General features: G+C 47.5%; 9 protein-coding genes across 9 annotated transcripts; 3 read left to right on the top strand and 6 right to left on the bottom strand.

Moving 5' to 3' along the window:
* Positions 1 to 3: 3 nt before the first annotated feature.
* F5Y00DRAFT_247570 (uncharacterized protein) lies at positions 4 to 3604 on the bottom strand. The gene has a single exon (XM_048009294.1). It carries the CDS (start codon positions 3408 to 3410, stop codon positions 720 to 722), a length of 2691 nt encoding a protein of 896 aa, XP_047860899.1. The 5' UTR covers positions 3411 to 3604; the 3' UTR covers positions 4 to 719.
* Positions 3605 to 4406: 802 nt separating this feature from the next.
* On the top strand, positions 4407 to 4769 carry F5Y00DRAFT_266064 (uncharacterized protein; the record flags this gene model as incomplete). Its single annotated transcript, XM_048011882.1, has 2 exons — positions 4407 to 4524; positions 4579 to 4769. The coding sequence occupies 2 exons, from the start codon at positions 4407 to 4409 to the stop codon at positions 4767 to 4769; spliced, it is 309 nt and encodes a 102-aa protein (XP_047860900.1).
* Positions 4770 to 4914: 145 nt separating this feature from the next.
* Positions 4915 to 5371, bottom strand: F5Y00DRAFT_266065 (uncharacterized protein; the record flags this gene model as incomplete). Its single annotated transcript, XM_048011883.1, has 2 exons — positions 4915 to 5022; positions 5138 to 5371. The coding sequence occupies 2 exons, from the start codon at positions 5369 to 5371 to the stop codon at positions 4915 to 4917; spliced, it is 342 nt and encodes a 113-aa protein (XP_047860901.1).
* A 2892-nt stretch (positions 5372 to 8263) lies between these two features.
* F5Y00DRAFT_247577 (uncharacterized protein) lies at positions 8264 to 9975 on the bottom strand. The gene is made up of 3 exons (XM_048009295.1): positions 9466 to 9975; positions 9276 to 9357; positions 8264 to 9210 (listed from the first exon to the last, which is right to left on the bottom strand). The coding sequence occupies exons 1-3, from the start codon at positions 9765 to 9767 to the stop codon at positions 8560 to 8562; spliced, it is 1035 nt and encodes a 344-aa protein (XP_047860902.1). The 5' UTR covers positions 9768 to 9975; the 3' UTR covers positions 8264 to 8559.
* A 951-nt stretch (positions 9976 to 10926) lies between these two features.
* F5Y00DRAFT_255647 (uncharacterized protein) lies at positions 10927 to 12589 on the bottom strand (the record flags this gene model as incomplete). The annotated part of the gene is made up of 3 exons (XM_048010310.1): positions 10927 to 11716; positions 11876 to 12456; positions 12575 to 12589. 3 exons carry the CDS (start codon positions 12587 to 12589, stop codon positions 10927 to 10929), a joined length of 1386 nt encoding a protein of 461 aa, XP_047860903.1.
* Positions 12590 to 17981: 5392 nt separating this feature from the next.
* On the top strand, positions 17982 to 19171 carry F5Y00DRAFT_184925 (uncharacterized protein). The gene is made up of 2 exons (XM_048005067.1): positions 17982 to 18381; positions 18476 to 19171. Exons 1-2 carry the CDS (start codon positions 18286 to 18288, stop codon positions 18932 to 18934), a joined length of 555 nt encoding a protein of 184 aa, XP_047860904.1. The 5' UTR covers positions 17982 to 18285; the 3' UTR covers positions 18935 to 19171.
* Positions 19172 to 19449: 278 nt separating this feature from the next.
* On the bottom strand, positions 19450 to 19947 carry F5Y00DRAFT_266071 (ribosome biogenesis protein RLP24; the record flags this gene model as incomplete). Its single annotated transcript, XM_048011884.1, has 1 exon — positions 19450 to 19947. One exon carries the CDS (start codon positions 19945 to 19947, stop codon positions 19450 to 19452), a length of 498 nt encoding a protein of 165 aa, XP_047860905.1.
* Positions 19948 to 20455: 508 nt separating this feature from the next.
* F5Y00DRAFT_247601 (uncharacterized protein) lies at positions 20456 to 21381 on the top strand. Its single transcript, XM_048009296.1, has 3 exons — positions 20456 to 20712; positions 20776 to 20903; positions 20973 to 21381. The coding sequence occupies exons 1-3, from the start codon at positions 20557 to 20559 to the stop codon at positions 21109 to 21111; spliced, it is 423 nt and encodes a 140-aa protein (XP_047860906.1). The 5' UTR covers positions 20456 to 20556; the 3' UTR covers positions 21112 to 21381.
* Positions 21382 to 21636: 255 nt separating this feature from the next.
* Positions 21637 to 23106, bottom strand: F5Y00DRAFT_273457 (uncharacterized protein; the record flags this gene model as incomplete). Its single annotated transcript, XM_048013183.1, has 4 exons — positions 21637 to 22031; positions 22079 to 22364; positions 22417 to 22886; positions 22955 to 23106. The coding sequence occupies 4 exons, from the start codon at positions 23104 to 23106 to the stop codon at positions 21638 to 21640; spliced, it is 1302 nt and encodes a 433-aa protein (XP_047860907.1).
* Positions 23107 to 23379: the final 273 nt, after the last annotated feature.

Raw genomic sequence — 23379 nt, forward strand, 5'->3', positions numbered from 1 at the left:
TTTATCTTGCATGAGGGGTATTTACTAAGCACCCCGTCGTCGGGTATGTTGGGGTATAAGAGTATTACAGATTTAAAATCATTTCTCTGCATGGCTACGCAAGGTTAAGAATATCTAGCATTTAAAAGTTACAAGCCAATATCGTAGCTCTAACTATCTACAGGCTGGCTACAACCGAACAACTCGACCGGTATCATCCCCAGACCTTTATAATATAAGGCTTTGCCATTTCTTGAAGCATTTCGGGGCTATCGAGTCCAGGTGGTCTCGTGAATATTAGGCTCTTCAATGGATAAGCTGAAGAGACATGATGATAGTAGACACAATTTGAATTGAATACCCCATGTTGGCGACGGCATGAGTAAACCACGAAAGTGATGCTATAACATATGTAAGAATTTCGAAGCTTTTGGTTTGCACAAAACAATATAATCCTTTTGAACCCGCCGGACCATCCAGAACCTTGCCCTCTTGAGTAGTATACATGTTAGCATCCCCGCGGATCTGGGATAGCACGCCAAGACTAATCGAGGCTGGGTATTCGACAGTCTGCCGGGCAATGGTCAACGACTGGGTTTAAAAGAAAAGTCAGATAAACGACATCGGGTATCAGTAAAGAGGAACGCATGCCGAATGAAAACAAAGATGATGAGGATTGTAAGGGGCGTGAGCCATAATGCTCGAATTATTAGAAGCAGATTAGCGGTGAGGATCAAGCATTACGTCTTGACGCCTCGCGAAGTCACTTCTCCCTTTCCTCCGATTTTTAGCAGATCGCGACATCCAGGGCAATACCACTTCGTCGTGCGTGCTGGTATCTCAGTCAGTCCCACGCACTCGAGGTGGAACCATTCTTGCTTGCAATTCTGTAGGTGGGGGTTGGTTAGTTTCTTTTTGCGTGCTTTCTTGTCACCACATGCTGGGGTTGCAGTAGTCTTTGTTGCGCTCACATCTACGTTATCGCACTGTATCATAGTGCCGAAGCTGACTCTGTTGCAGAGGCAGTATCTAGGTTCGTCGGGATCGATGACATTGCCATCGTCGTCCACCTCTACCTCTACTTCCTGCTCGGCCTGCTGGCTTGCACCCCTCTCCTTCTTAGGGTTACCGCCGCGAGCTTTCTTACGTGGCGCTGCCTTACGCTTTCCTATAGCGCTAGTGCCGCCCGAGTTCGTAGTCACGACGCCTGGAGCAGGCCGCTTAGTACGTTTGCTAGGCTGACGCAGTTCTGGAGCAGGGGTGTTTCTAGCGGTACTCGTACGCCGAGGCCGTTCGGCCGCAAAGGTTGGAAGGGGCTCCTGGCTCGCAGCCTTCCCGCGTGAAGTAGGCCGACGTACGGAGATAGGCTGGGACTCGGGAGCAGGCGTGGTTGCAGGCGTATTGTTTTGAGAACTCGACTGCCTATGGTTAGCTGAAACTGGAGCCGGGGCTGGTTGCATATTCTGTCTAGTTTCCCGTTTGGGCATTTCCCGGGGCGGAGGGGGAATAGGCGTAGTCGAGGTCTTGATAGGAGGCAGAATAGGAGTCTCCGCCGACGGCTTGACGGGTATCGTCGTAGCAATATTAGATGACGGAGCTGGACTCGTCGCCGCCGAGGAAGCAGCAGACCGAGTAGTCATCATAGACGTATCCGAAGAAACTGGAACGGGTACAGGTACCGGCGTCTTTGACGTAGCAGCCACCTGAGGGATCTTGCCGAGCTGCGGGACAGGGACAGGGACCGGAGTCTCTGTTGGCGCGGTAGATACAGTAGGCGCCGGGGGCGGAGGTGGCACAGATGGCGGCCGAGGAGTTAATTGGGGCAACGGAACAGGCGTCTCAGTTTTGGTCCGCTTTAGTGGGGGTTTCTCGGGTTGGCTGGGCGTCTGGCTGGGCGGCTGATTCGCCGGTAAGCTCTGAACTCCCTCAGGTTTCTCTGCAACGGGAGTTTCCGACATCGAGTTACGCTTTCGCTTTCTGGTCTTGGACTTATTGGTCTTGCCTTGATTCTGGCTCGTCTCAGGGGCTTTGTCCTGCGCACTCCCGTTTACAGGCGGAGAATCTTCGTGGTTAAGGAACATGCGAGCAGCTTCTACCATTTTCCTAGCTGATTCTTCTGCTTCCTCGGCTGCGATCCTTGCCATTGATTCACGTTTCAGCTTCTTGGCTTCATTTAATTTCATACCGCGGTTGCTTAACTGTACCTCGTCTGCCGTCAAAGCCTCAGCACTAATGGCACCTTCGGGGGGATGTTTCGCTCCAGACTCGGCGTCAACCACCGGAGTAGGAAGGGTAGCTTCAAACGGCTTTCCCTCCTCCTCAGCTTGTTTTTGGGCGGCCCTATATGCTTCGACGCCACGACCCAAGTTTTTGAGCTCTCGAGCTATCATGGTATCGCTGGGATTCCATACCGCATTTTTCTTCATCCTCTTACGCAACTTGGCAAGTTCATAAGGAGTCAGTTGGAGCCACGGGGCGTCAGCGCTGCCGGGAACAGCGTTCTCGGGAGGCGGCTGAAGTTGCGCCAAGGCAGTGCTCGTGGACATCATGGGAACCGCATTATCAGACCGATTAGCCGGAGTTCGGGGTGGTCGCGGTGGCTTCGGAATCTTCTGCTTAGGGGGCTTAGGAGACTTCGGGAGCTTGACCACCTTGATACGTGTCGACGGAGTTGCGACTCGCCTAGGAGGTGACATGGGTATATCCTCCTCCTCCTCCTCTTCTTCTTCGGAGCTCTCGTCGCTCAATGAGCTGTAAGCATTGAAATCTATTTCGTAAGGCGCAAGCACCTCCCCGGGAACGGTGATTCGAGGTGGCCTCTGGATCTTTTGTCCATTGCTGTCAAGCCGAAGTGTGATCTTAGGGGTGCGAACTGTTTGTGGGGACTTAACCTGGGAGGGGCTCTTTTGTTCCTCGGCGGTGGGATAGTTATCGCGCATTGCCAGTAGCTTCGCATGTATAGTCTTGGCTCGGTTATAGTGTCTAATCACGTTCTCGTGAATACGGACGGCTTCAGCGTGGGAGAAGACGCGCGAGCTAACAGCGCGGTTCAGATTCTCGGATATATCTTTGCGCAGCTGGACCGGTGCAGGACGTTGGTCGACTGGGAGTGTCGGTAATTTTGCCCATGCGGTAGTGAGATCGTTCACAGTAGTTGATGCATCGATGTAGGCTTGATCAAGCTTTCCAATCAGGGTAAGAGATCGCATCATGTCGGATGGCAGATATTCTGTAAAATCGAGGAAATCGGTTACGGTGGCTTGGGCGTCTGGGTCGGCGCGCATGTTGAGCGACTCAAGGCCATTATTCGAAGTATCCAACGGCGGGATAACGTGCATCAAAGAGCTGGAGTCCTTGTTGCCTTGTGAAATATTATCATCGAGCTCCACACCTCTATCGTTGTTTGCTTCTACTGCGGTCGCCATGACCATAGTGCAGACCGCTGAGAGCGGTATAGACAAAGGTAGGAATTTTGATAAATGCAGGATATATTAATTAGCAAAGTAAAACGAGGGGCAAATGATAAGTCGTCGGCGAGCTTTTGTGCGACAAGATTAAAAAAAAGACCGCAAACGAGAATTCGTTGCAATTAAAGTGAGAGATGTAAGATGTGAGAGGTTGTCGCGTCAAGGTTTGGGCTAAAGCTCCTAAGTTCTTTCTTGGCGGCGTTACTGCCAACAGTATTAATAATCATTAGAACTGTACACTTTCCTTATTTGTATGAAAAGTACTTAGGTACCTTCTTGCCCCGCAGAGGTTTCCGCCGTCACTTGAGGCTGATGAGTGATTAGGTAAGGACAGCGCAACCATCATCTAAATGCCGTAGAAAGCGCGTCTCATAAACTTACCTACCTCTCATACTGATGTAATACTATTATACTCCAGATTTTTATACATAAATTAAATATAATCTACCTATACATCACTTAGGTACAAACAAAAAAGTCATTAAAATACAACATCTCGACTAAATGAATTCGCATACGCCTAGAATGACTTATACGGCTCGCCCCATTAGCCATCAAAGATGTGAACCACCCAAGGATAGCTAAAATGTATTTCTGAAGTGCCGGCAATTATGAAGGCGATGTGAATACGAGCCTTAGAAAATGTTGAAATAACAAGGCTTGGGAATGTCTTATACTGACTAGTAGCATGTCATATTCCCAGCTGGTATAGGCGTTGAGTAACCTCCCAAAATGTCAGTTACTTTCACCCTACTCGGATTGCTCTTGTCACTCGTAAGCGGCATGGCCCGTGACAAACGGCAATATGAGAGACGACCAATCGTCTTAGAAAAATCCGGCGGATTCACTATAGAAGGAAGAGTCATATGAAGCCCAATCTTCCCTGATCAGACCCTCTCCTATGATCATGGGTATATAGAATACTTCATACCTTGGAGATCGCGGAAAACCAGTCTCGCCATGTGGCACAGCTCCACCACGCAAGTATGGCAGAACCGTTGGGGCGGCGGCGAGGGCTACAAGGACATGTTCTTGCGTCGTGGCTATCCGGTCTACCTCTGGGACGGGCCTCGGGTTGGTCAGGCTAAGTAGGCTTGCAAACCACAGGAAGGAATCCTTTTCTTTCCTCCAGCAAACGAGACGGGCAGCCAAGCTCACCAACCTTTATGGTGGAAACGCCAAGTCTTCCTGCTGTCCAAAGATGGGGGACTTAGTGGAAATACCTATACCGCGTTCGCGGACATAAACAACGATGAGGTGGCCAATCTTTTGGATGAGATTCTCGGGGAGAATAATTTCGACGCTTACCAAGATGAGACCTAGAGATCTAGGTATATAATGGTGTTGATTTTAGTTTTAGATTCGAGTTCCACTACGTATAGTTAAGAGACCTCTCCATATATAGCTGTCATGAGGTGGAACCAAACAGTATGGAAACGACTTCGTTATTCTGCAAGGAACTCTAAACCTATCTAGCAAGCTTATAGCTCGTATACGGCAAAGAAGAAGCAATCGAAGCAGAACTCGACAACACGAAGGAAGCGATCAAAGACATGCTGGGAAACATACTCGCAAGCTAGAAAAACATGTAGTAATAATACGATGATTAAGGGAAAAGACTCGAGGGACTTGATGATGATGATGAGAACGTTTACGTCTATTGGTCTGCTATATGCTACCTACGTAGGTACAGCGGCGCATCTTTGGCGCTTTAGACGTCTAGAGTACTTGTTGCTGGATCCCTCGCCATTCGCCTTGGCGTTCGATGGTGGTGTTCCTTTATTCTTCGAGGTAGGACACAGGGTGCTTCTAGGCGCAGACAGGAAGCCATTGTCGTAGGGATCCTTAGGCGCAGGTCTTTTCTGATGGGATCCAGAGGGGCAGTCCACCGAGTCTTCGTTGGGTTCGGGTCGGACTTCGGCCATTATGGCTGCGAGAAAGCTTGATTCCCATTTAAATTGTCGCGCCTAGTAGCTGGTAGAGGCGTCGCGTCGTGTCCGAGGATGGCCTTTATCTTTTGCCAAGTATCCTCTGCGATCCTATGGCATGTTCCCTTCTGTATGTACTTTGTTAGGTTTTAGACTTGTCTTGCGGTCTGGAGAAGGAGAAGGAGAAGGAGAAGGAGAAGGAGAAGGAGAAGGAGAAGGAGAAGGAGAAGGAGAAGGAGAACGTACCTTCCAGGGCCAAATCCTATCTCTCTTTCCCTGAGCCCTCTGGCTTTTCTTCCGGCTACCTGTAGACGTATGTCTATTCTCGTTCCTTTGCGCACTAGTAGCGCCTCGTGCAGTACCATTTGTAGGTCCGCTTGTCGGCCCGTTGGATTTCCCATTTGTCGTTGTTCCGCCCGCTGTTCCCTTCACAGGCCCAAGAATTTCTTCGGGGTCCACACCGTAGATAATAAAACTAACATTCCCCTACTTCCACCTCAAGGTCGTAGGCGAAGAGGAACCACCATGTTCTACCCTTATGCTCCGGTAACATTGGATGGTCCAATCCGAACCATAAGCGTCGATCATCTCGTTCAACTGCTTGGACCCCATGGGAGGGAAAAACTGCAAAGGGGCACCAATGGCAGGCTGATAGACAGAGAAACCCATAAGGGAAGTGGAAGAGTTGATACCGGACACGTACGACATGGTATTGGCTACGTGATTAGCGATGCAAGAAGAAGTCGTAGTCATATGGAATGGCCTCGATTGGCTCCTCGTCGTACTGAACGAACTGATCCCAGTCCATAATGGGATCAACTAGCGACTCCGACATGACAGAGTCAAAAGATGAACTAGATAATTGTGTAATGTCGAATGATTGGCTACGCGATTAGCGATGCCGAGGGAATGGATACACTGGAGACTTACTTGTTAGCTTTCGGGGGTGGCATCGCTACGAGATTCTCAGTTCCCTAGTGGCGACACAACTTATGATACAAATATCGTGCCCCGTTAAATATCAACCTATGGTCAGAGAGCGGCTCAAAACCGCCGTCGACTGCGGGACGGGTACTTTGTTTACGTCAAGCCATTCGCCCTGTTCGATGGGGCGCTCTTTGACGTATTTGCCGTAGTAGTCGTCGGGAGTAAGTATCTCCGGACCAAACGCGGCAATTATCAAGTGAGCGAAGAAGATAGAGGATCTGACCGATATGTAAGAGAGCCTCGTCAGGACAATGGATATACTGTTCAACATAGAGATCGCTTTTCCATCTAATGGTCGGCACTCTTTGGCCCGTAAGCTCTTTCTAAGATGGACTCCACGAGCCTGATGGTTAAATGAATAGCTCTAGTAAGCGCCAGTAATAGGTAGTTTCTGCGATGTTTTGTTCTGGGCTAATGTGAGCGAAGTCCATAGTAGGCTAAAGACACGGCCCGGCACTAGAGGTCATCGCCGTAACGCACTTCTAAAATAGAAGGTAAAAAAGGAGGGACGTACCTGATAATTGAAAGAATATGGCTACTGATGACAATGTTGTTGAATGATTGTCAACAGGTTGTGATGCAGATGCACCAAGCAACAAGAATAAAGAGTTTGGAAAAAGGAGGACAGCGTCCTTGTTGCATGATGCACGAAGGCTGGGGTCAGAAGCAGCGAGCTATTATGTCCCAAAACCAGGCATTCTATGCGTCGCTGGCCTTCATCTTTCAAATATAGATAATTATTAGAGGACTTTACCGAGGTAGAGATCATCCCTAATGTGCCATTTGTCTAAAGAGGTAGTAAGGCATTGGTTAAGTAATTAGAAGTTTTGTTGGGTTAGTTTAGAGGCGTGTGGATGTAGTTGTGTTGAATGTAGTTGTGTTGGATGAAGAAATTGAGATTTGGCTGAGAATGCCCAAGTATTTATACCCCTTTGCCTAAGCGGGATAAACAACCCTAACATACCTACCTCAGGTTGTAACTTTTGGAAATCAGGCAAGTGCGTAGGGCAGATAGGCAGGTGCCTGGACATCTACACAGAACATAGCCATACCTTAGGAAGGAGTTATGCTACCTAAGTACCTATGTAGCCTATCTCAAACTGTTTAAACTAAGTACCTAAGGGAAACTGCAGTGGCAATACTTATGTGTAGAAACCTTAAGCTCATGTATGTCGGTCTAGATAAACACATGCGCGTGTAATTTAGTAGCAATAATAATGTGGGAGGCAGCTACCTGATAAAATAACCCTTTATGTAGAGAAGTCAGAGCTCGAGTATAAGCTTGGAGATGATCTAGTTAGTGGGTCCTGTCTTAGACGTCTATCCCTTTATAAAGCAAGCGTAGAAAGAAGAGCCAATCATGACATAGACGAATTACCAATTGTAGTAATACAAGTCTCGGGGTTGATATTTAATAGCACATACGGCTAAGTGGGGATGTATAACCCAACATGGCTAATAGGTAACTTTCCATACGAATTTATATGTTATGGTACTAAACATCAATGGAAAGATCAACTTTTCAATGATAAGTACTAACCAAAGTGGTGCTTATTCATCAAAATAAGATTTAAGAATATACTAAAAAGTATCAATGCTTAGTACCACAACATATAAATTTGTATATTAAGTTACCTATTAGCCATGTTGGGTTATACATCCCCACTTAGCCGTATGTGCTATTAAATATCAACCCCGAGACTTATATTAACCCCCTATTATCTAGTGTAGGTAGCAATACGACTATACTATACTATAGTGTACTGACTCGAGTAACAAATGTAATAGTTACATTCCATCGGTAACAAGAAAGGGTTTCTTCGTAAGCCTACCTATGTTTTCAAGCTACCTTATAAGTAGGATTCAGAGTATTAGATTAGGTATATAGACAAGCATGAAGTCTAATATACGTAGTTACATATATGTAACATATAACATAGGCTAGCCTGGTTATAGGATACCTCCGTTTGAAAAACGCAGAATAAACATTAATAAAGCAGAAACTCTTAATGACATATTTGATTCCGCCGACACGGTACGCCCCATTAGATACATTCCTTTGTCCATTTTATAATAAATTATGCTTACTACCTCCCGTCCAACACCTCGAGATGATTTAACTTGTTACTGCCCCTACCGCAACTGTCCGTTTTTATCCTACACTACTTTCCCTTTTTTCCTCAGGCAGCTACCTAGACTTAAACACTGGCAACGGCACCAAGCGCGAGCCCGGTAATCGCTGCAGCAATCACCCACACGCTGCTCCACGCCGCCGCACCAGGCGTCTCAACACCCTTAATCGTGAAGCGCGTCTGGACGAACGTATCCATGCCTGCAATCAGCATCAGTAGCACCGTGCGTTGGATCAGGACCTTGGTCTGCGCGCTCCAGCCCCAGAAATTCCACCACAGCGTCTCGCGAAGACTCGCGCTAACTGGGTCGAACGGCTTGTCCTTAGCTGAGGCCGTCGCTTCGGCAGGCGTGAATATGAAGGCGCGCGCTGCAAATCCCAGAACGAGTGTTACGGGGAGCAGGCTGACGTAGGTGGCTTCGTGAGCGGGCGCGATGGACGGCAGGCTAGGGAAGTACACGACTAGGTATGACGGTAGGTACGTCGCGTACGCGATGAATAGCGTCACGCTGTAGATGGCGCCTGCGAGAAGTGTGGTGAGCAGCACGATGGGCCGGTCCGTGACGATGTCTGCGTTGGGCGCATGGCTAGGGTCGGCGTGGACCGTGGAAAGCGGACGTAGAAGGCGGAAGGGGATGTATGTCGCCAGGGTTTCGATGGCGAGTGTTAGGAGAAGGGTGTCGGCAGGTACCCCGTAGAAGGTATGTAGGAGATACAGCTATTGTCCTCGTTAGGGTTATGTATATATTTTGTCGTGCTGGTGATTCCATCTTAGGTACTTACGAGAGGACCGTGGGACAGGAGGTTCAACGCTGTAATATCGTAGCCGTCGTAGTTACCGTACCAACTCAGCGCGAGTTCAAACCTGTGAGAAAACACGGTAAGTAAAGTGTTGTTGGAATTTCGTCATGACCAAATTTAGAAGCTAAATACGCGCCGCCGTAAATGGGAAGATTGGTAAAATGCTACTTACACTCGCCATCCCGTAACAATTGCGACATCATCCCAAGTAGTCAATAGCCTCGCGTGCGGCGCTATCGGACCCTTGGTATATCGCCACGTTAACGAGTAGCCCACCGCGGCGAGCGACAGGCTCAGAATAGTGACGAGCGGGAACTGAATCGGCCGAGGCAGCTTAGACGGTGTGCTGCTGGGACGAGTAATTTCGCGCTTCGAAGGCGAGATTGTTGGAGTATCGATCTTGGTGATAGACACCACTGTTTGCCTTGCCTCAGCCGCATTTTCTTCCTCGCGAGTTTGTTTCCTAGTACGCATTTTGCCTTGTGTTTACACCGTGAAGATTCTGCAATTATGTATCTATTATTAGAAGGGGAAAAAAGATTTAAGAAAATTCCCCGAAAAGAGAGAAAAAAAATTGTATGCGCCTTGCAGAGATCCAAGCTTAATGCGCTCACGTGCTAGGTATAAAAAATGAAGCTGATCAGATATTGTCGCGATTACTTACGAGTGTAGGTTATGTACCTGATTGAGGTAGTATGTAGGTAGGCTTAAAAGCTACGCCATATGTAATACTTACCTCTATAAATGGTGGGGGGTGGATACGCGAACATTGGGGAAAGCGGGTGGTAACTACCTCATGTACCTAGCAGCCTAGCTAGCACCAGTGACGTCTCCGAACGACTCCTCGTCGAGTCTCCCTACTAAATTATTCCTACTATTGAGCCTACGTACCTAACCTTAGGTACTAATTAATAACCCCACAACTGGGCTGATCGACAACAAACCTCGTTTCTCAAAAGGAACCTGGGTTCTCGATCCTCCATCTTAGAGACTTTCTCCTCTTATTTTCAGCTTCTCCTCTTTTTGAACATATTCCGTGAGGGTCATTAGGCAACCGTCGCCAAACTTCTGATGTCTTCCGTTGCCTAGCCGGTTCCGTTTACAACCTCTATACCAACCTGCACTCACATGCAGATCATCAAGATCACTGGCATCATGACTCCGCAGCTCCGCTACCTCGAGGATAGCTATGTCCGGCAATAGTAAACTTTAGAATCCTATTTATCAATCAAAAGCCCCCAACTATATTATTGGTCAAGTATATTCTAGTAGTTAAGTCAAAAGTTTCGTTTGAATTGGTTTTCATTCATGGTAAACAAATGGGTGTCATCAGCCCATCAGCCCTGTTAATAGACATCACACGCTTTACCTAATGAAATCCACACTTTCCCTACGGTTTCGACAGATTAGGTGTTCGCTCGACGCTTTTCTCCGATCCTCACTTTAACCTCTTGGAGCATGCCTTAGAGTATTCGTACCTAGAGCCCCCCATTCTTCGGTGCTGAGATTTCGGCAGCGGAGCGAAACCACCTCGTTTACAGAAGCTGATATATGTGACACAAAGGAAACAACCAGAGCCATTTATCGTTTCGTGCCGTCTCTCTGATGAGCGAGCCGGCGGGCGATCTCAAGTTTAATCCTCCATACGGCCAAACATCATATCATCATCTTCCTCGCTGCTGCGTGCCCTAAATCCCCGTTCACCTTCGTCTTCATCCATTATACTACTTTCACTGTCTTCCATCTTCACGTCCTCGGTATGCCGGAGCTCACCCCGGGTAAAGCTTTCCGGCATCTGCCCTGACGGGAAGCTGTTGATAAAACTCGTGCTGGCAAAGGCTGCGTGATCGAGATACTGGGCAGGTAGCGGCGGTACAGGAGGAGCATCGTCAGGGAGCCTAGAATCTCGGGTCCCTCCGTTGCTATTGAAGCTGCAGCTGAGCAACTCGATGGCTGTTGCAAGGTCGCGGTCATCTTGGCCAGTACTGTTCATTCCTGAAGAAGGGGGGCGCCGGTCCGAACTGGCATGACGAGCGTGACCGAATCCATTCCCATTTGGCACGCTACCTAAGAAGAACGAACCCGAAACGGCCGATTGGTACGATCGCGCAAAGCTGCTCCCATTGCTGTCCCTCTTGGAAGCCGTACGATAAGCAAGAGAATTCATGGCGCTAAAAGCGTCCAAATGTGGTGGAGGTGGGGTGGTGTCGGCTGAACTACGACCATCGTGGAGATCTGAGTACCCAGATGCGGTGGGAGAGGCGGATTCGGGGTCGCTGGCGAAGTCTTTGGTAGAATCTGGAGGAGTGGTCGCCTCCGTGTTCATGGCGACAAGAACTGAGGCCGCCTCGAGCAGTTGAACTTGTTGGTGCTTGGATATAAGCAGCTTGGACGTGAGAGACCACTCGGGAGTATGTTCCCACCTGGCAAGCAATTCGTCAACAAAAGTCCACGTTCATTTACTCAGGGCTTAAGGGTCTCGGCCAGTCCACGCTTGCCCCGGGGGCAGGGAGATACTCTATCCACGGGCCTGGGCAAGTGAATGCATAAGGGAGGCAGTGGGCAAGAAAATGGGCACCAACAAATGCTTAGTCAAGCAGCTGCTATGCTTGTATCCTTTCCCGCACTTGTCGCAGCGGAGTTCAATTCGGTTGCTCTTCCTACCCTCTTTTGTTAGCGGCTGACCATCGCTCGCCCGCCGCATGCGAGCTGTCTGGGGACTCCCTTCTCCCTCATCGGCGGACATGTCGTTCGAGGAGTCGTCGATAGCGTTTTCTGGGCCCTCCGATTTCATGTTCATCGAGAATCTATGGGTTGGCAAGCTAGCAGGCGGAGAAGGTAAGCTGCCCACGATGGTAGGTCGGGCGGTGGCAGGCTTGGACATGGTACCGCGGCGGGAATTGACAGCAATAGGTAATGGTCCAACCTTATCCCCTGCTTCTTCAAGAGCAGCCGCGACGGCCGCGACATTGGCAGCGGTGCCAGTCATGCTCTTCCGACGTGTTACGCGGTGGGTGGCATTGAGGGCGCCGGACAAAGCGGAGTATGTGTGAGAGTTGTTGCGTGAATGGGATAATGGTCTCGAAGCGCCTAAGGAAGACGCTGAGGTAGAAGAGATTGATTGACGGTGCTGGTTCAATGGCCTCGTTGGTGTTTGCATTTCCTGAAGTGATAGACACAAGTGATCAGCATGACTATCCTACCTAGTGTCGGGGGCGGGCTAAGCGGGCAAGGTAGGTAAAAAGGCAAGGTGAGGTAGGTTAGTGCAACTTGTTAGTTACCTTGGAAGAGGCCATTGCCGACCACGTAGATAGTAGAACGACAAAATAATCGTCTCAAGGATTTATTTATCTTTTTTTGTTTTTTTCCTGGTGTAGCTCGTGTCTTACTAGGTGAATGATTATACAAAAGTGGACAAGAAAGAGAGAGCAAAAAGCAAAGCAAGAGGGTGTTCGTCGGCAATGGTGGGTGGATTAGGAGAGGTATTGGCTGGATTAGGATCTGATGGTGGAGGCACTGGGAAAAGAAAAAAGCCGTCCGATGATCTGTAGGTAATAATTTTTTTTTTTCCCCTTTAACCCCTTGAGAATTGAAGAAGGAACAAAGATCAGTCCATTGCACAAAAAAATAATTTTTTTATGGATTTCAAGTACGGGTAGGTAATAATGTAGGAACGTTTAGGCAGGTACGGACAAGACAGTACCAGTACACAGATACAGAGATACCAAGATACATCGGGGCTGTTCGTCAGGTGGTCAAACCGAGTTAAATACATAATACGGAATACCTATTAGGAAAATGGGCTTAGGACTACGCCTTCGTTTAGCTGCTTATTACCTTAGGTACTCTGGCCTACTAGAATACACTATGCTCCTTCGAAGTATTATGGTATTATTACTATTACTATTATTATATTATGGTGTGTAGATATCGCCTTACACTAGATACGCTAGGTAGACGATAGTTGCTAATTATGCTAGGTTAGGTACGTTAGAGAAAGTGTATTAAATGGAAGTTGGGCGTATGCCATGTGGTACGTTGAATGGTGTGGTAGTCATTATGGGTGGGCTCAAAGTTATTCAATTCCCCCCCCTGCCCCCTCCCCCATTCACCATTCGGGCCCCCCATCTCTTTCCCCGTCCTATCTTTCTAAGTGGAATCCACAAGAGCATATTTCCACAAGAACATATTGGAAGTTTAGAAAGATACTATACTACTTATGTACCTACCTAACCTATCTAGTGCGTACCTAGGTATGAGGTATCCATACAATAATAGTACGCATGCGCTGCACGATAAGTGAGGTACGTATGTACATGTAGTTAGCGCGGCCCCTTATATCTTAGGTAGGTACAATAAGGTTTGGTTCGCCTGTCCGCATGTGCTAGTTGGACAAGCTTCAATTCCAGGTCAGGGTTTCTGTCAGGCACAACGTCAAACTTGGAAACAAGTCGGAGCGGCATAAAAAAGGGTACAGACAACAAACCCGCTTGACGAATTGTTAGTTAAGGCGGCATAATGTAGACCCATTGGATTGGACACGAGAAGATGAGCAATTCCATCTGAATGCGTCTGAGCTGTAACGACAGGTGGGAATCGATCAAATCATTACGATCAAGTCATCACGATCAAGTTTGTACCTATCTGCCAGCCAAGCGGATGACGGCCAAGCGGATGGGCGTGGGGATGCAGACGCTGCTCAACATTAGGTACATAATTCAATTGAGGGAAACCCCCTTTTGAATTAGTAGACGTGTGCTTAACTGATATTCTACAAGCTGAAACTGACTACTTCACATATTTGGACGCAATTACAGCTGGACTGAGACAGAAATGGCCGATTTCGAGAGGTAACCCACGTCAGGATAGATCTATCGTCATGTCTGAAATGGGACGAAAGTAGGAATTCAACTGCCTACTTCGTACATTCCTACTCGCACGTGGATAGTTCCAATGCTCGAATGGCAGCTGGTGTGCTCCCTGGTCCTGGTGCCCTGATGCCCTGGTGCCCTGCATATTCATATATCTGGTAAAAGATAGCGGAACCGGACAAATACATAACACGCGGCTTTCCAACTCACATCGGAGTCTTCAAGAGAGACAAGTTATCTTGCGATTACGAGCAATACGCAGGTGCGTACTACACTGTGTATGCGGAATTTGCCTATCATAAAGCGACAGCAATAATCCGTCGTGCACATCTTTATTAACAAGTGGCAGTATAACGTGGCATATCATACTTATTACTCGCGAATAACTCTACGAAGAATAGATATCTACATATAATGTACGTACATAGGAATGCCGGCCTAATGATTTATCATTCGTCCGTCGGAATTAGATAATGATATTGTTGGAGCAACACCCTTGCAAGAGGTCTACACTAGTGTATGTATATATAATCCAACGAGGGGGTACACACAATAAAAAAGAGGGGGGGAACAAGGGGGAAACCAGTTATGCTTACATACCTATGTAGGTACCCATAAACACACACCCCTAAGGAGGGACTTCTATGTATACACTATCAAGGCACTTTACTAGCGTACCGACGCTACAGATTCCTATAAGCCGAATCAGCTATTCGAATAGACAGTCAGTTTAAGTACTTATACTTTAGCGCAGAATAAAAGTTGATATTTTAAACAGATATTAGCAAAGGATATCACCTTCGGTAAAACACGTAGGTAAGTATTCCAGCTTCATTCCACTCCTTATGGTTGGTAACAACCTTAGACCCCTTGTGACCTGGTTCGGGTCTATAAATTGACCAAGGACCATACACTAGGCTTCTCCCCGGACTGCGCGGATCAACGCTACGATCGTAGGGCGCGTCACCTGGCGGGTAGGGTTTACCCCCTGACGATTCCTAACACCTCCATAAATAATTAAGCTGCCTGGCTGCTAAGAATATCTGGCTATGTGTGCGGTATTTCGTATTCTGCCTGTTTGGTTTCAAAGGATCCTTTTTCTCCGGCTGTCAAACAAGTCTAATCTTGCATTGCTTATCTCCGTTTAATAAGCGTTATGAAGGGAATGTATAAATGCATAATTACATAAAGTCTAACAAGAGGCCTGAGACGCGGTCCCGTCATGAAAGCTTCAAATAATACTAAGAGGGGTTAGCCCAATATACAATAATATGTATGTACATACCCGTTACGCAGCACGAAACTAAGGTCTACGCTAAGCATATCAAAACACAGTGTTATAATATTCTTTTTACAGTAGGCTATAGCTTCAGCCGTAACACGCTTCGTACAAGTATCACAAACATTACCTAAAACTACATGTACTTATTATATTGTATTCTATTAGATTTTTTCATATTTCTTAGCAATATTACTTTACACCAATAAGAAATACCAATTCGACACCAAGACAAACTCAATACTTTCCCGTGATCTTGAATCTAGCCACCTTAGTGACAATATATGCTGGTTTATGCTTTACTGAATTGGTATGTTTCCTAAGAAGAAAAAAATAATCCACGAGATCAGCGAGGCCATTTGACCTTTCCGGATGCAGGTACTTTCGTGCATGGGGTTCTCGCGCCGGTAAGTCACGAAATTTGGAGAAATAAAAGAGGTTCACTATGGTATACACTATGCTCACGCCTCGGCCGGGTCTTCTTACGCCATTCCGTTTCATTGGATAGCGATGATGTACATACTACATACATACACAGATGCGCATTGGGGTACCTAATCTACTATGTATGGTACGGTGGCTTATGCAAGAAGAAGCATGTACATACACATACATGTCTATCAAATCAACTCTATCAAATTTACCTAATTTCTTCTACGGGCTTCGAGCATGCTCTTTGAATGAGACACTGCTCAGGACGATACTTCCCGGCATAGATAAAGCAAGGGAGAATATATTTAAAGTCTCACCGGGGAGCTCCAGAGTACCTACCTACATAGTATGTTGACTTAAATTTTAGAGCATCCTCACAGGCTGAAACTTTTTTTTTCCCGTCCAGTTCCTTCGACACAAGTGACCAAAGAATCTAGTGGTCTAGACCACTGGAGATGCATACCAAACATTAGCTTACATCTCGGTATAATCTTGTACGAGACGAAAAAAAATTAAAATAATAAATAATAAATAATAATAACAATAATGAGAATAATAAAATTCGCAGGTTTCTACATAGATCACAGTTCGTCTTCTCCTTCCTAAGTGAACCGTAGCGTCCGCCACCGTGACAGTCCATTCATTTTCGACTCGAACCAGTTGGCGCGGGGTCTACCATCTGAGCTTTCTTGCCACGGACTAGGCATTTAAAGGGTATCTTAGTAGAGTTGCAGACTAAGATATCGGCATTATAGCCTTTTGGCCCTTGTTATATTCTCCGGTCCGCCTGATTCGTTATCTTAATTTTCATTCATATCATAGTCTACGATAATCTCATCATTAGCCAATGGGGGTGTGTCATACTCCATGGGCGGTGATAGGCCACGGTGCTACGCTGCCAAGGCCGAAGTTCAATTCATTTATACGCAGTATACTTTTAAAAGTCTCGACATTTATCGTTTAACACTTGGTATTGCTAGTGCGTCTGGTAAAACGGGGGTCACCGGCTCGATTGTTTTAGTGTCGATTCCGTATTCCGTTCGCCACTGAGCCAACCCAGTGGACTTTCGAATATCAAGTGACTCTACATAAGAACCTATACTATACTATGCCTTATTGGGATAACGCAAAAGCAGCAGCTGACAACGGCTCGCGAGTCGACACGCTATCGAGTGTCTTGTTCTCTAGGTCCCACAATCAAGGAGATACTTTCGATAAAGCAGGCAAGAAATGTGTTCCATGTCGTTTCGCTATTCCAAGTTGTCAGCTTGTCAAACTTGCTAGTTTGAAACAAACCCTCATAGAGGACCCATAAGACCAAAAAGTCAACAATGTTAACGAGGACAATACATACGAGCTGTACTTCGTAAGAAAGCCAAAAGCTGGCAATAGGTAGCGTTTTCCATTTCGAGAACTGTCGATCAAAGGATCAACACTGCCTTACCCACTGACCCGCCATACCCGGCTGCGCATCACTTCACTAAAGATTGACTTGGGCGCTCGGAACCACATATGAAAATGACAGACTCCAAGTTTGCCCAGCCAAACATATTCGAACCCGTCTGCCCGTTTAAAGAAACCGGATATCTGGGTTCGGAATCCTTGGTTTTAGTCCTGTACGTACATACATACGGGCCAGCATGCATATACATAGGTCGCCGCTCTATATATTCGACTAGACGCAGGTACGAGCATACTATGAAAGCCCTGGCGGAGCCCGTAAGGCTTGGTGCCTGAATTTTGTCCGCCCGAAGGTGTGCAGCGGTATCTTGTGTGCCCACCGAGGTATTATTCCGGTGCGTGCTGCTTGATATATCATTTGATAGCATCTATTTGATAGTATCTAATACGAACTTGGAAGAGGAAGGTCATGCTAGTTCGATGTAATGCCCCTCCATGACGTCGTTTTCTACCGGAAATTCTACTAGGTTAAGGTAGGTTACACGAGGCAGTAAGGTAGTCAGTCGCACAATGTAGGCAGCCGCTCCCAGCAAGTTGGAACATCGAATTCCAAATGTATACGTACTCGTTTTCACTTCTACAACTTCAATAACAACAACCTTACTCACTTCCAATACGGACACAAGATTTGCCGTATCACGATCGCGAGCAATACTCTTTAAGCGCGCGAGTTTTTCTTTTTTTCTTTTTTTTATTGCTATCACCCCGCATCCATTTAGGCGCGCGGTCGATTTTAATTACTTGCTCACACATACACACCTCGGCGTCTATTAACTAACCATCTAACCTACGTACATACGCCGCGTTGACGTCCGATTTCGAATACCACCTACATAAAGTAACTGTAAGATTACTACTACATAGTAGACGGAGCAAATTCCCCAAAGAAGCATACATATTCCTCGACTATACACATACCTACTTACCTATCTGCACCTACGCACGCACGATGGCGGATACCGTATATCGTCGTAGCGGGCGGGGCGGCGCCGGCAACTTCTACTCGCAAAAAGATATCGAAGAGGCAACTAAGAGGAAATCCGAGGTACGCTAGATCTCCCCAAAGCCCCACGCGAGGTAAATAAGTGAGCGAGTGAGTGAGTGAGTGAGTGGCTTTTACTAAGAAGCCCAATCCTTAGGATCTCGAGGCGCAGAAATCGCAACCGCTTGCCGATGATGAACCGCTGACGGATCCAGCCGATGGCCCAGCGCAACCCGTCGCAGGCTCCACTACTAACGGCGCGAAGGCGTATGCGCGCTCCGGCAGAGGCGGCGCTGGAAACTTCGTCGACGTCCCTTCTTCACCTGTAGCCACGACCGCTCCTACTCATGCTTCGAAACCCCAAGACCAGTCTCATCCACAGTCCCCGCCGACATCGCCGCGCCGCGGGGGTGCGCTCTCGGGCCGTGGGGGCGCAGGAAACTGGACGTCCGAGCATGGAGAAGGCGAACCGTACGACCGAGAACAGGAGCGCAAACGCCGCGAGGCTCTCGACGCGCACATCTTAGAGGATATCCGAGACTCGCTCCCGCAGCCGCCCAAGATCCACTATATGCATGGCCCGGGTCGGGGACGGAAGCCGGATCCGCTTTCCTAGCCAGGCTGAATGATAGTTTCGTCGTTAATAAATGCGACATGGAAGATATCGCTATTATATCTAAAGTCTCAATGTTGGAACGGAATGAGATGGATAAACCTTACAAAGATCAACACCGTTGATGGCTTACATACCTACCATCTAGAACATCTACATCAGATAAATTAGCAGTAATGATAATCATAATACGCAACATAGCAAACAATTAGCAAGAAAGCGAGACTCTTGTTCCATCACGAAATATGGCACGAACAATGAATAAGCCTGGCACCGATGTATCATCTTCCTATAGGGAACTGGGCAGGTCAAAAGTGTTTCATTTCGTGGAAAGGAAAGGAATCAGAATCCTACATAGAATCCACCAACGCCAGGACATGCAGAAGAAACGAAACAACCCATACACATGAACGCCACTGTCCGTGATTTCTTTTTTTGCGCATCCCCATCGTAGATACACCACCTCCTTCCGTACGAGTTGCAAATTGTGACCGCGAACATTACAACAATCAGCTCGCTTACTCGGAATCCACATCCATCCCACCCTCGTCCTCTCCCACCACCTCCACGCCTCCGTCGACACGCACCCTCTGGCGCACCTTCTCCTTGCCAAACACCCTCGCGCTCTTCTTCTCCACAACAACCGCAGCGGCGCTGCGCTCCAGCTCCTCGATCTCCTCGGGCCGCAAGCCCTGCTCCTCGGCGAGCCTCCTCTTCTCGCTGCCCCGCAGGCGCGGCAGCAGGTGCGCGTGGGTCTGGACGAGCTTGCGGTCGGCGGCGAGGTCCTGGGCGCGCTTGCCCGCGCGGCGGCGCTTGGCGAAGACGCGCTCGCGCTTGGCCCGGATCTCGGAGACGCGGTCCATGGCCCGCAGCGTCTTCTGCACGAGCTCGCGGTCGTAGCGCACGGGCACGTTGCGCCGCGCCGCGAACTGCAGCGTCGAGTCCACCGTCATCTCCTTGCCCGCCGCGCGCCGGAACGCTTTGGTCCATTTCAGCTTGCGCGGGTTGCGCTTCATCACGAAGTTCTTGTGGCATTTGCTGCGGCAGAAGCGGAATTGCTTGGCGTCGTTACGGCAGAATGTCTGGGAGAGAGGGAAGGAGGAGTTAGGGATACGGTTCTATCTAGTTCGAGGAGAGTTGGAAGAATGGATGGAAAGACTCACTATTCCCTTGCCTGGGTAGGCGGGCCTACTGCAAAAGTAGCACGTCTCGATCCTGTAGAGCGTCTAGTTAGTAAATACGATCTCTATATTTCGTGTATGAACCGGGATTGGGCTTCGGGCTCGCAATGGCAATTTAAAGACTTTGGTAGCCCCATATGAGCCATGAAGTACTTGAATAGCTATATATCCACAAAGGAAATCCTAAAATAAAATGTGTTAATACTAACCTCATCTTGACGGCGGACGCAGACTTCGTTGACGATGTTGGATGGTATATGAATCGGGATAGAGAAGTATTTCGTGGCGCCCCTCCGAAAACTTCACACCGTGAAATTTTGGTGGGTCCTCTGGCTTTTATCATGTTGATAGGCAATGGATTAACTTTAACGCCGCATTTTGCCTTCCATCCCGGCGTTCGGTGTATGTATTGTTATCGATAAATGTCCCGCGGCAAATCTATTCATGAGGTCCGTGCACTTTCGAAAAAGAATCATTGCGATATTCCACCGATCGACAGACATCATATTTCAATTTCCTACTGGTTCGCACCATCAATTGTCAGTCAATATGGCCTCAGCCCTTGCTATTGGAACAGGCGTCGCGGCCGCAGCCTTTCTCGTACGCATATCCCATATAAATATGTTTCTCTACGCGTATAAACTAACGAAGAGAAAACACTAGGGCCGCGCAGGACTCGTCGCATGGAGGCGCTCTCGGGGAGGCGTTGGAGCGCTGGGCAAAGCATTTTACAAGGGCGGTTTCGAGCCGCGCATGACCAAGAAAGAAGCTACTCTAATATTGTCTCTCAAGTACGAACTGCCGCCCTTACTTCTACGACAATAACATCAACAGCCTTGTCTAACAAATTTGTGTGTTAGTGAACGAGCCATCACAAAGGAGAAAGTCCGAAAAGCCCACCGGACGCTCATGCTCCTCAATCACCCCGATCGAGGCGGAAGCCCTTATTTAGCTACTAAAGTCAACGAAGCAAAGGAATTCTTGGAAAAGAATAGCTAGCGCCGAACTGATTTAACGAGATATATGACTTGTAAGGTGGTAACGATTGTGCCTCTATTACAAAATGTATAATACCGCAGCATCCACGGAGCGAGGGCGTTCACGGCATGACTTAGAAGGGGTTTTATTGCATTGGGCTGCGCATCGATTGTATTATATTTAGTGCCAATGCCGATCTATCTCGGGGCGAGTCTCTTCTCAACTGCTTTCTTGCGGCAACTTTCAAAATGGACTGATGGTTGTTTTGATTTTTTTTTTTTTTTTTTTTTTTTTTTTTCCATATGTACTCAGGAACAGATCGTTTCTTATGAGTCTAGCGGGGCCATTAATAGCCATTAATATGAGTCCATCATGTGCTTCTATATTATATTTCTTTGGTTCTGCGAACCCCCTTCGGGAACCATTCAGCTGGCTTTTGAGGTGGACCTCCGTCGTCTGTTATACCATCGCTCCATTCATCCTCCCTACGATGATTGATTAAGGAGTTAGCAATGGCGCCATAGGTGGACTTGTGGTGAATACAGACTTACTCTGATTCATTAGAATTTCCCCCCCTCTGCCCCCCGGAGCTATTCGTCATCTGCCTGACCGCGATACTGATCATAGCGCGCAGTGTATATGTTGCATCGTTGCCCGCGTTGTGGAAATTCCTACATAACATCCCTAAACTTTCGCAAAGATTTTTGAGACCACGACCTTTAGAGTTTCTTTCTAGATGCTGAAACATCGACCTCGTATCCATCTCGTCTATAAATTGTGGTACCTGCCAGATGTTATATCCGAGTTTCTTGAGGTAAGCTAAGTCTTGGCTGCCTTGGTGTCCTACCATGATGACAGGTCTTTGATCCGGAGACTCATTGTCTCCGATAATCTTGCCAATTACCTTACCAATTTCATCTTCACTAACAAATTCGGAATCGCTACAACACGTAAGCTTGGCTCTTCGTTCAAGGTTAAGATATCATACCCAAAGTTGAATCGTCCAGGACACCCGTGGACATATTTGTAGTTTATCCTATGTTTATGCTCTTCGATTATGAAGTGGTGTGACTTAATCAATGGGAACCATCCGCGGCCATCTTTACAAGGAGGAATACTTATGGTGTCTTGAGTGTCAAGGATTGCTAGGCCCACTTCTGTGATTACGTTGAGCGAGTCTTCCCATGCCTCGATGTCAACAGAGACAAATCGTATGGAGCTTTCAGCTTTGAAGGGTACTGGCATATCCACGTTCCAATCCGTGGCCGTAACATCTGAACAGTCAGCCCCTCTGAACACGGTTGCCTGTATGATAGAGGTACTAACCTAAGCTAGGTGGATATCCGGGGCGGCCTCGAAGCCCAAGGTATCTCTGTGCTCGCTTGGTCATCCGTCCGTAACTCTTCTGGCGCTCGATATTTCTCTGGATCGTTGATGCCTTCGCTTTTGCCTTTTTATTGACCGACTTGAGTGATTTATACAACTTATCCACCTTCACTCTGTAGTTCTGCAGGGCAGTGGCGCTAAGATGAGCCAAATCGTCCATAGGCAGTCTGTGAATACGGAGCTTAAGCTCGTCGACAGCAGCAGAAGTACTAGCACGGCCTAGGAAGCGAGGAAGAGGCGTATCCGAATCCCCAAAGGTAGCGAAGAAGTTCTTACCGGCCTTGCCCTTTGGGATGTCGAGTTGTAAAGTTAGATGAGAGTTAACATGCTTTAGAATTTCCAGGAATTGGGCGCTAGGGACTAGTAGAAGAGGATTTCTACCAGTTTTGCCAGGATCTAGCAGGCAGAAACTATAGGAACGTTAGCATATCCAATTGCTCTCCTTGTATATGGTGTGGTAATAAAGGGGCGTACATACAAATCCCAGATGCGATTTTCGAATAGTATCGACGTATAGAGCTTTAGAGCCTCTTCTTGATTCTTCTGACTGGCAAATAGATAGGGATAAGATTGGACGAGCTTCCAGGGACAAAACTTCTGGCCTTTTAAAGACTGGTCTCCCATAGTCATGTCTTGAAAGGCGTTCATCTTGTTTACCTATGGTTGAGGAATACCTCATTAGCTTGAACGAGATGTAAATTATCTGGGTATTTTAGGTAAACAAGTTAAAGAAGAACGTAGAAATAGCGTACTTGATTTCTTGGGCGCGATTTCTTCGAATAACACTTCAGTAAATGGCCGTTGTTAGCTCTTGCCGTTGAACCTGTCGGCAAATTCGATAGGTGCAGCCGGTATCGATTCAAGTAGGTTTGTCTCCATGTTCCACAGGGCTCCTGCAGATTG

This window comes from Daldinia vernicosa, assembly GCF_022497035.1.
Source record: "Daldinia vernicosa strain CBS 139.73 unplaced genomic scaffold F5Y00scaffold_64, whole genome shotgun sequence".
NCBI lineage: Eukaryota > Fungi > Ascomycota > Sordariomycetes > Xylariales > Hypoxylaceae > Daldinia > Daldinia vernicosa.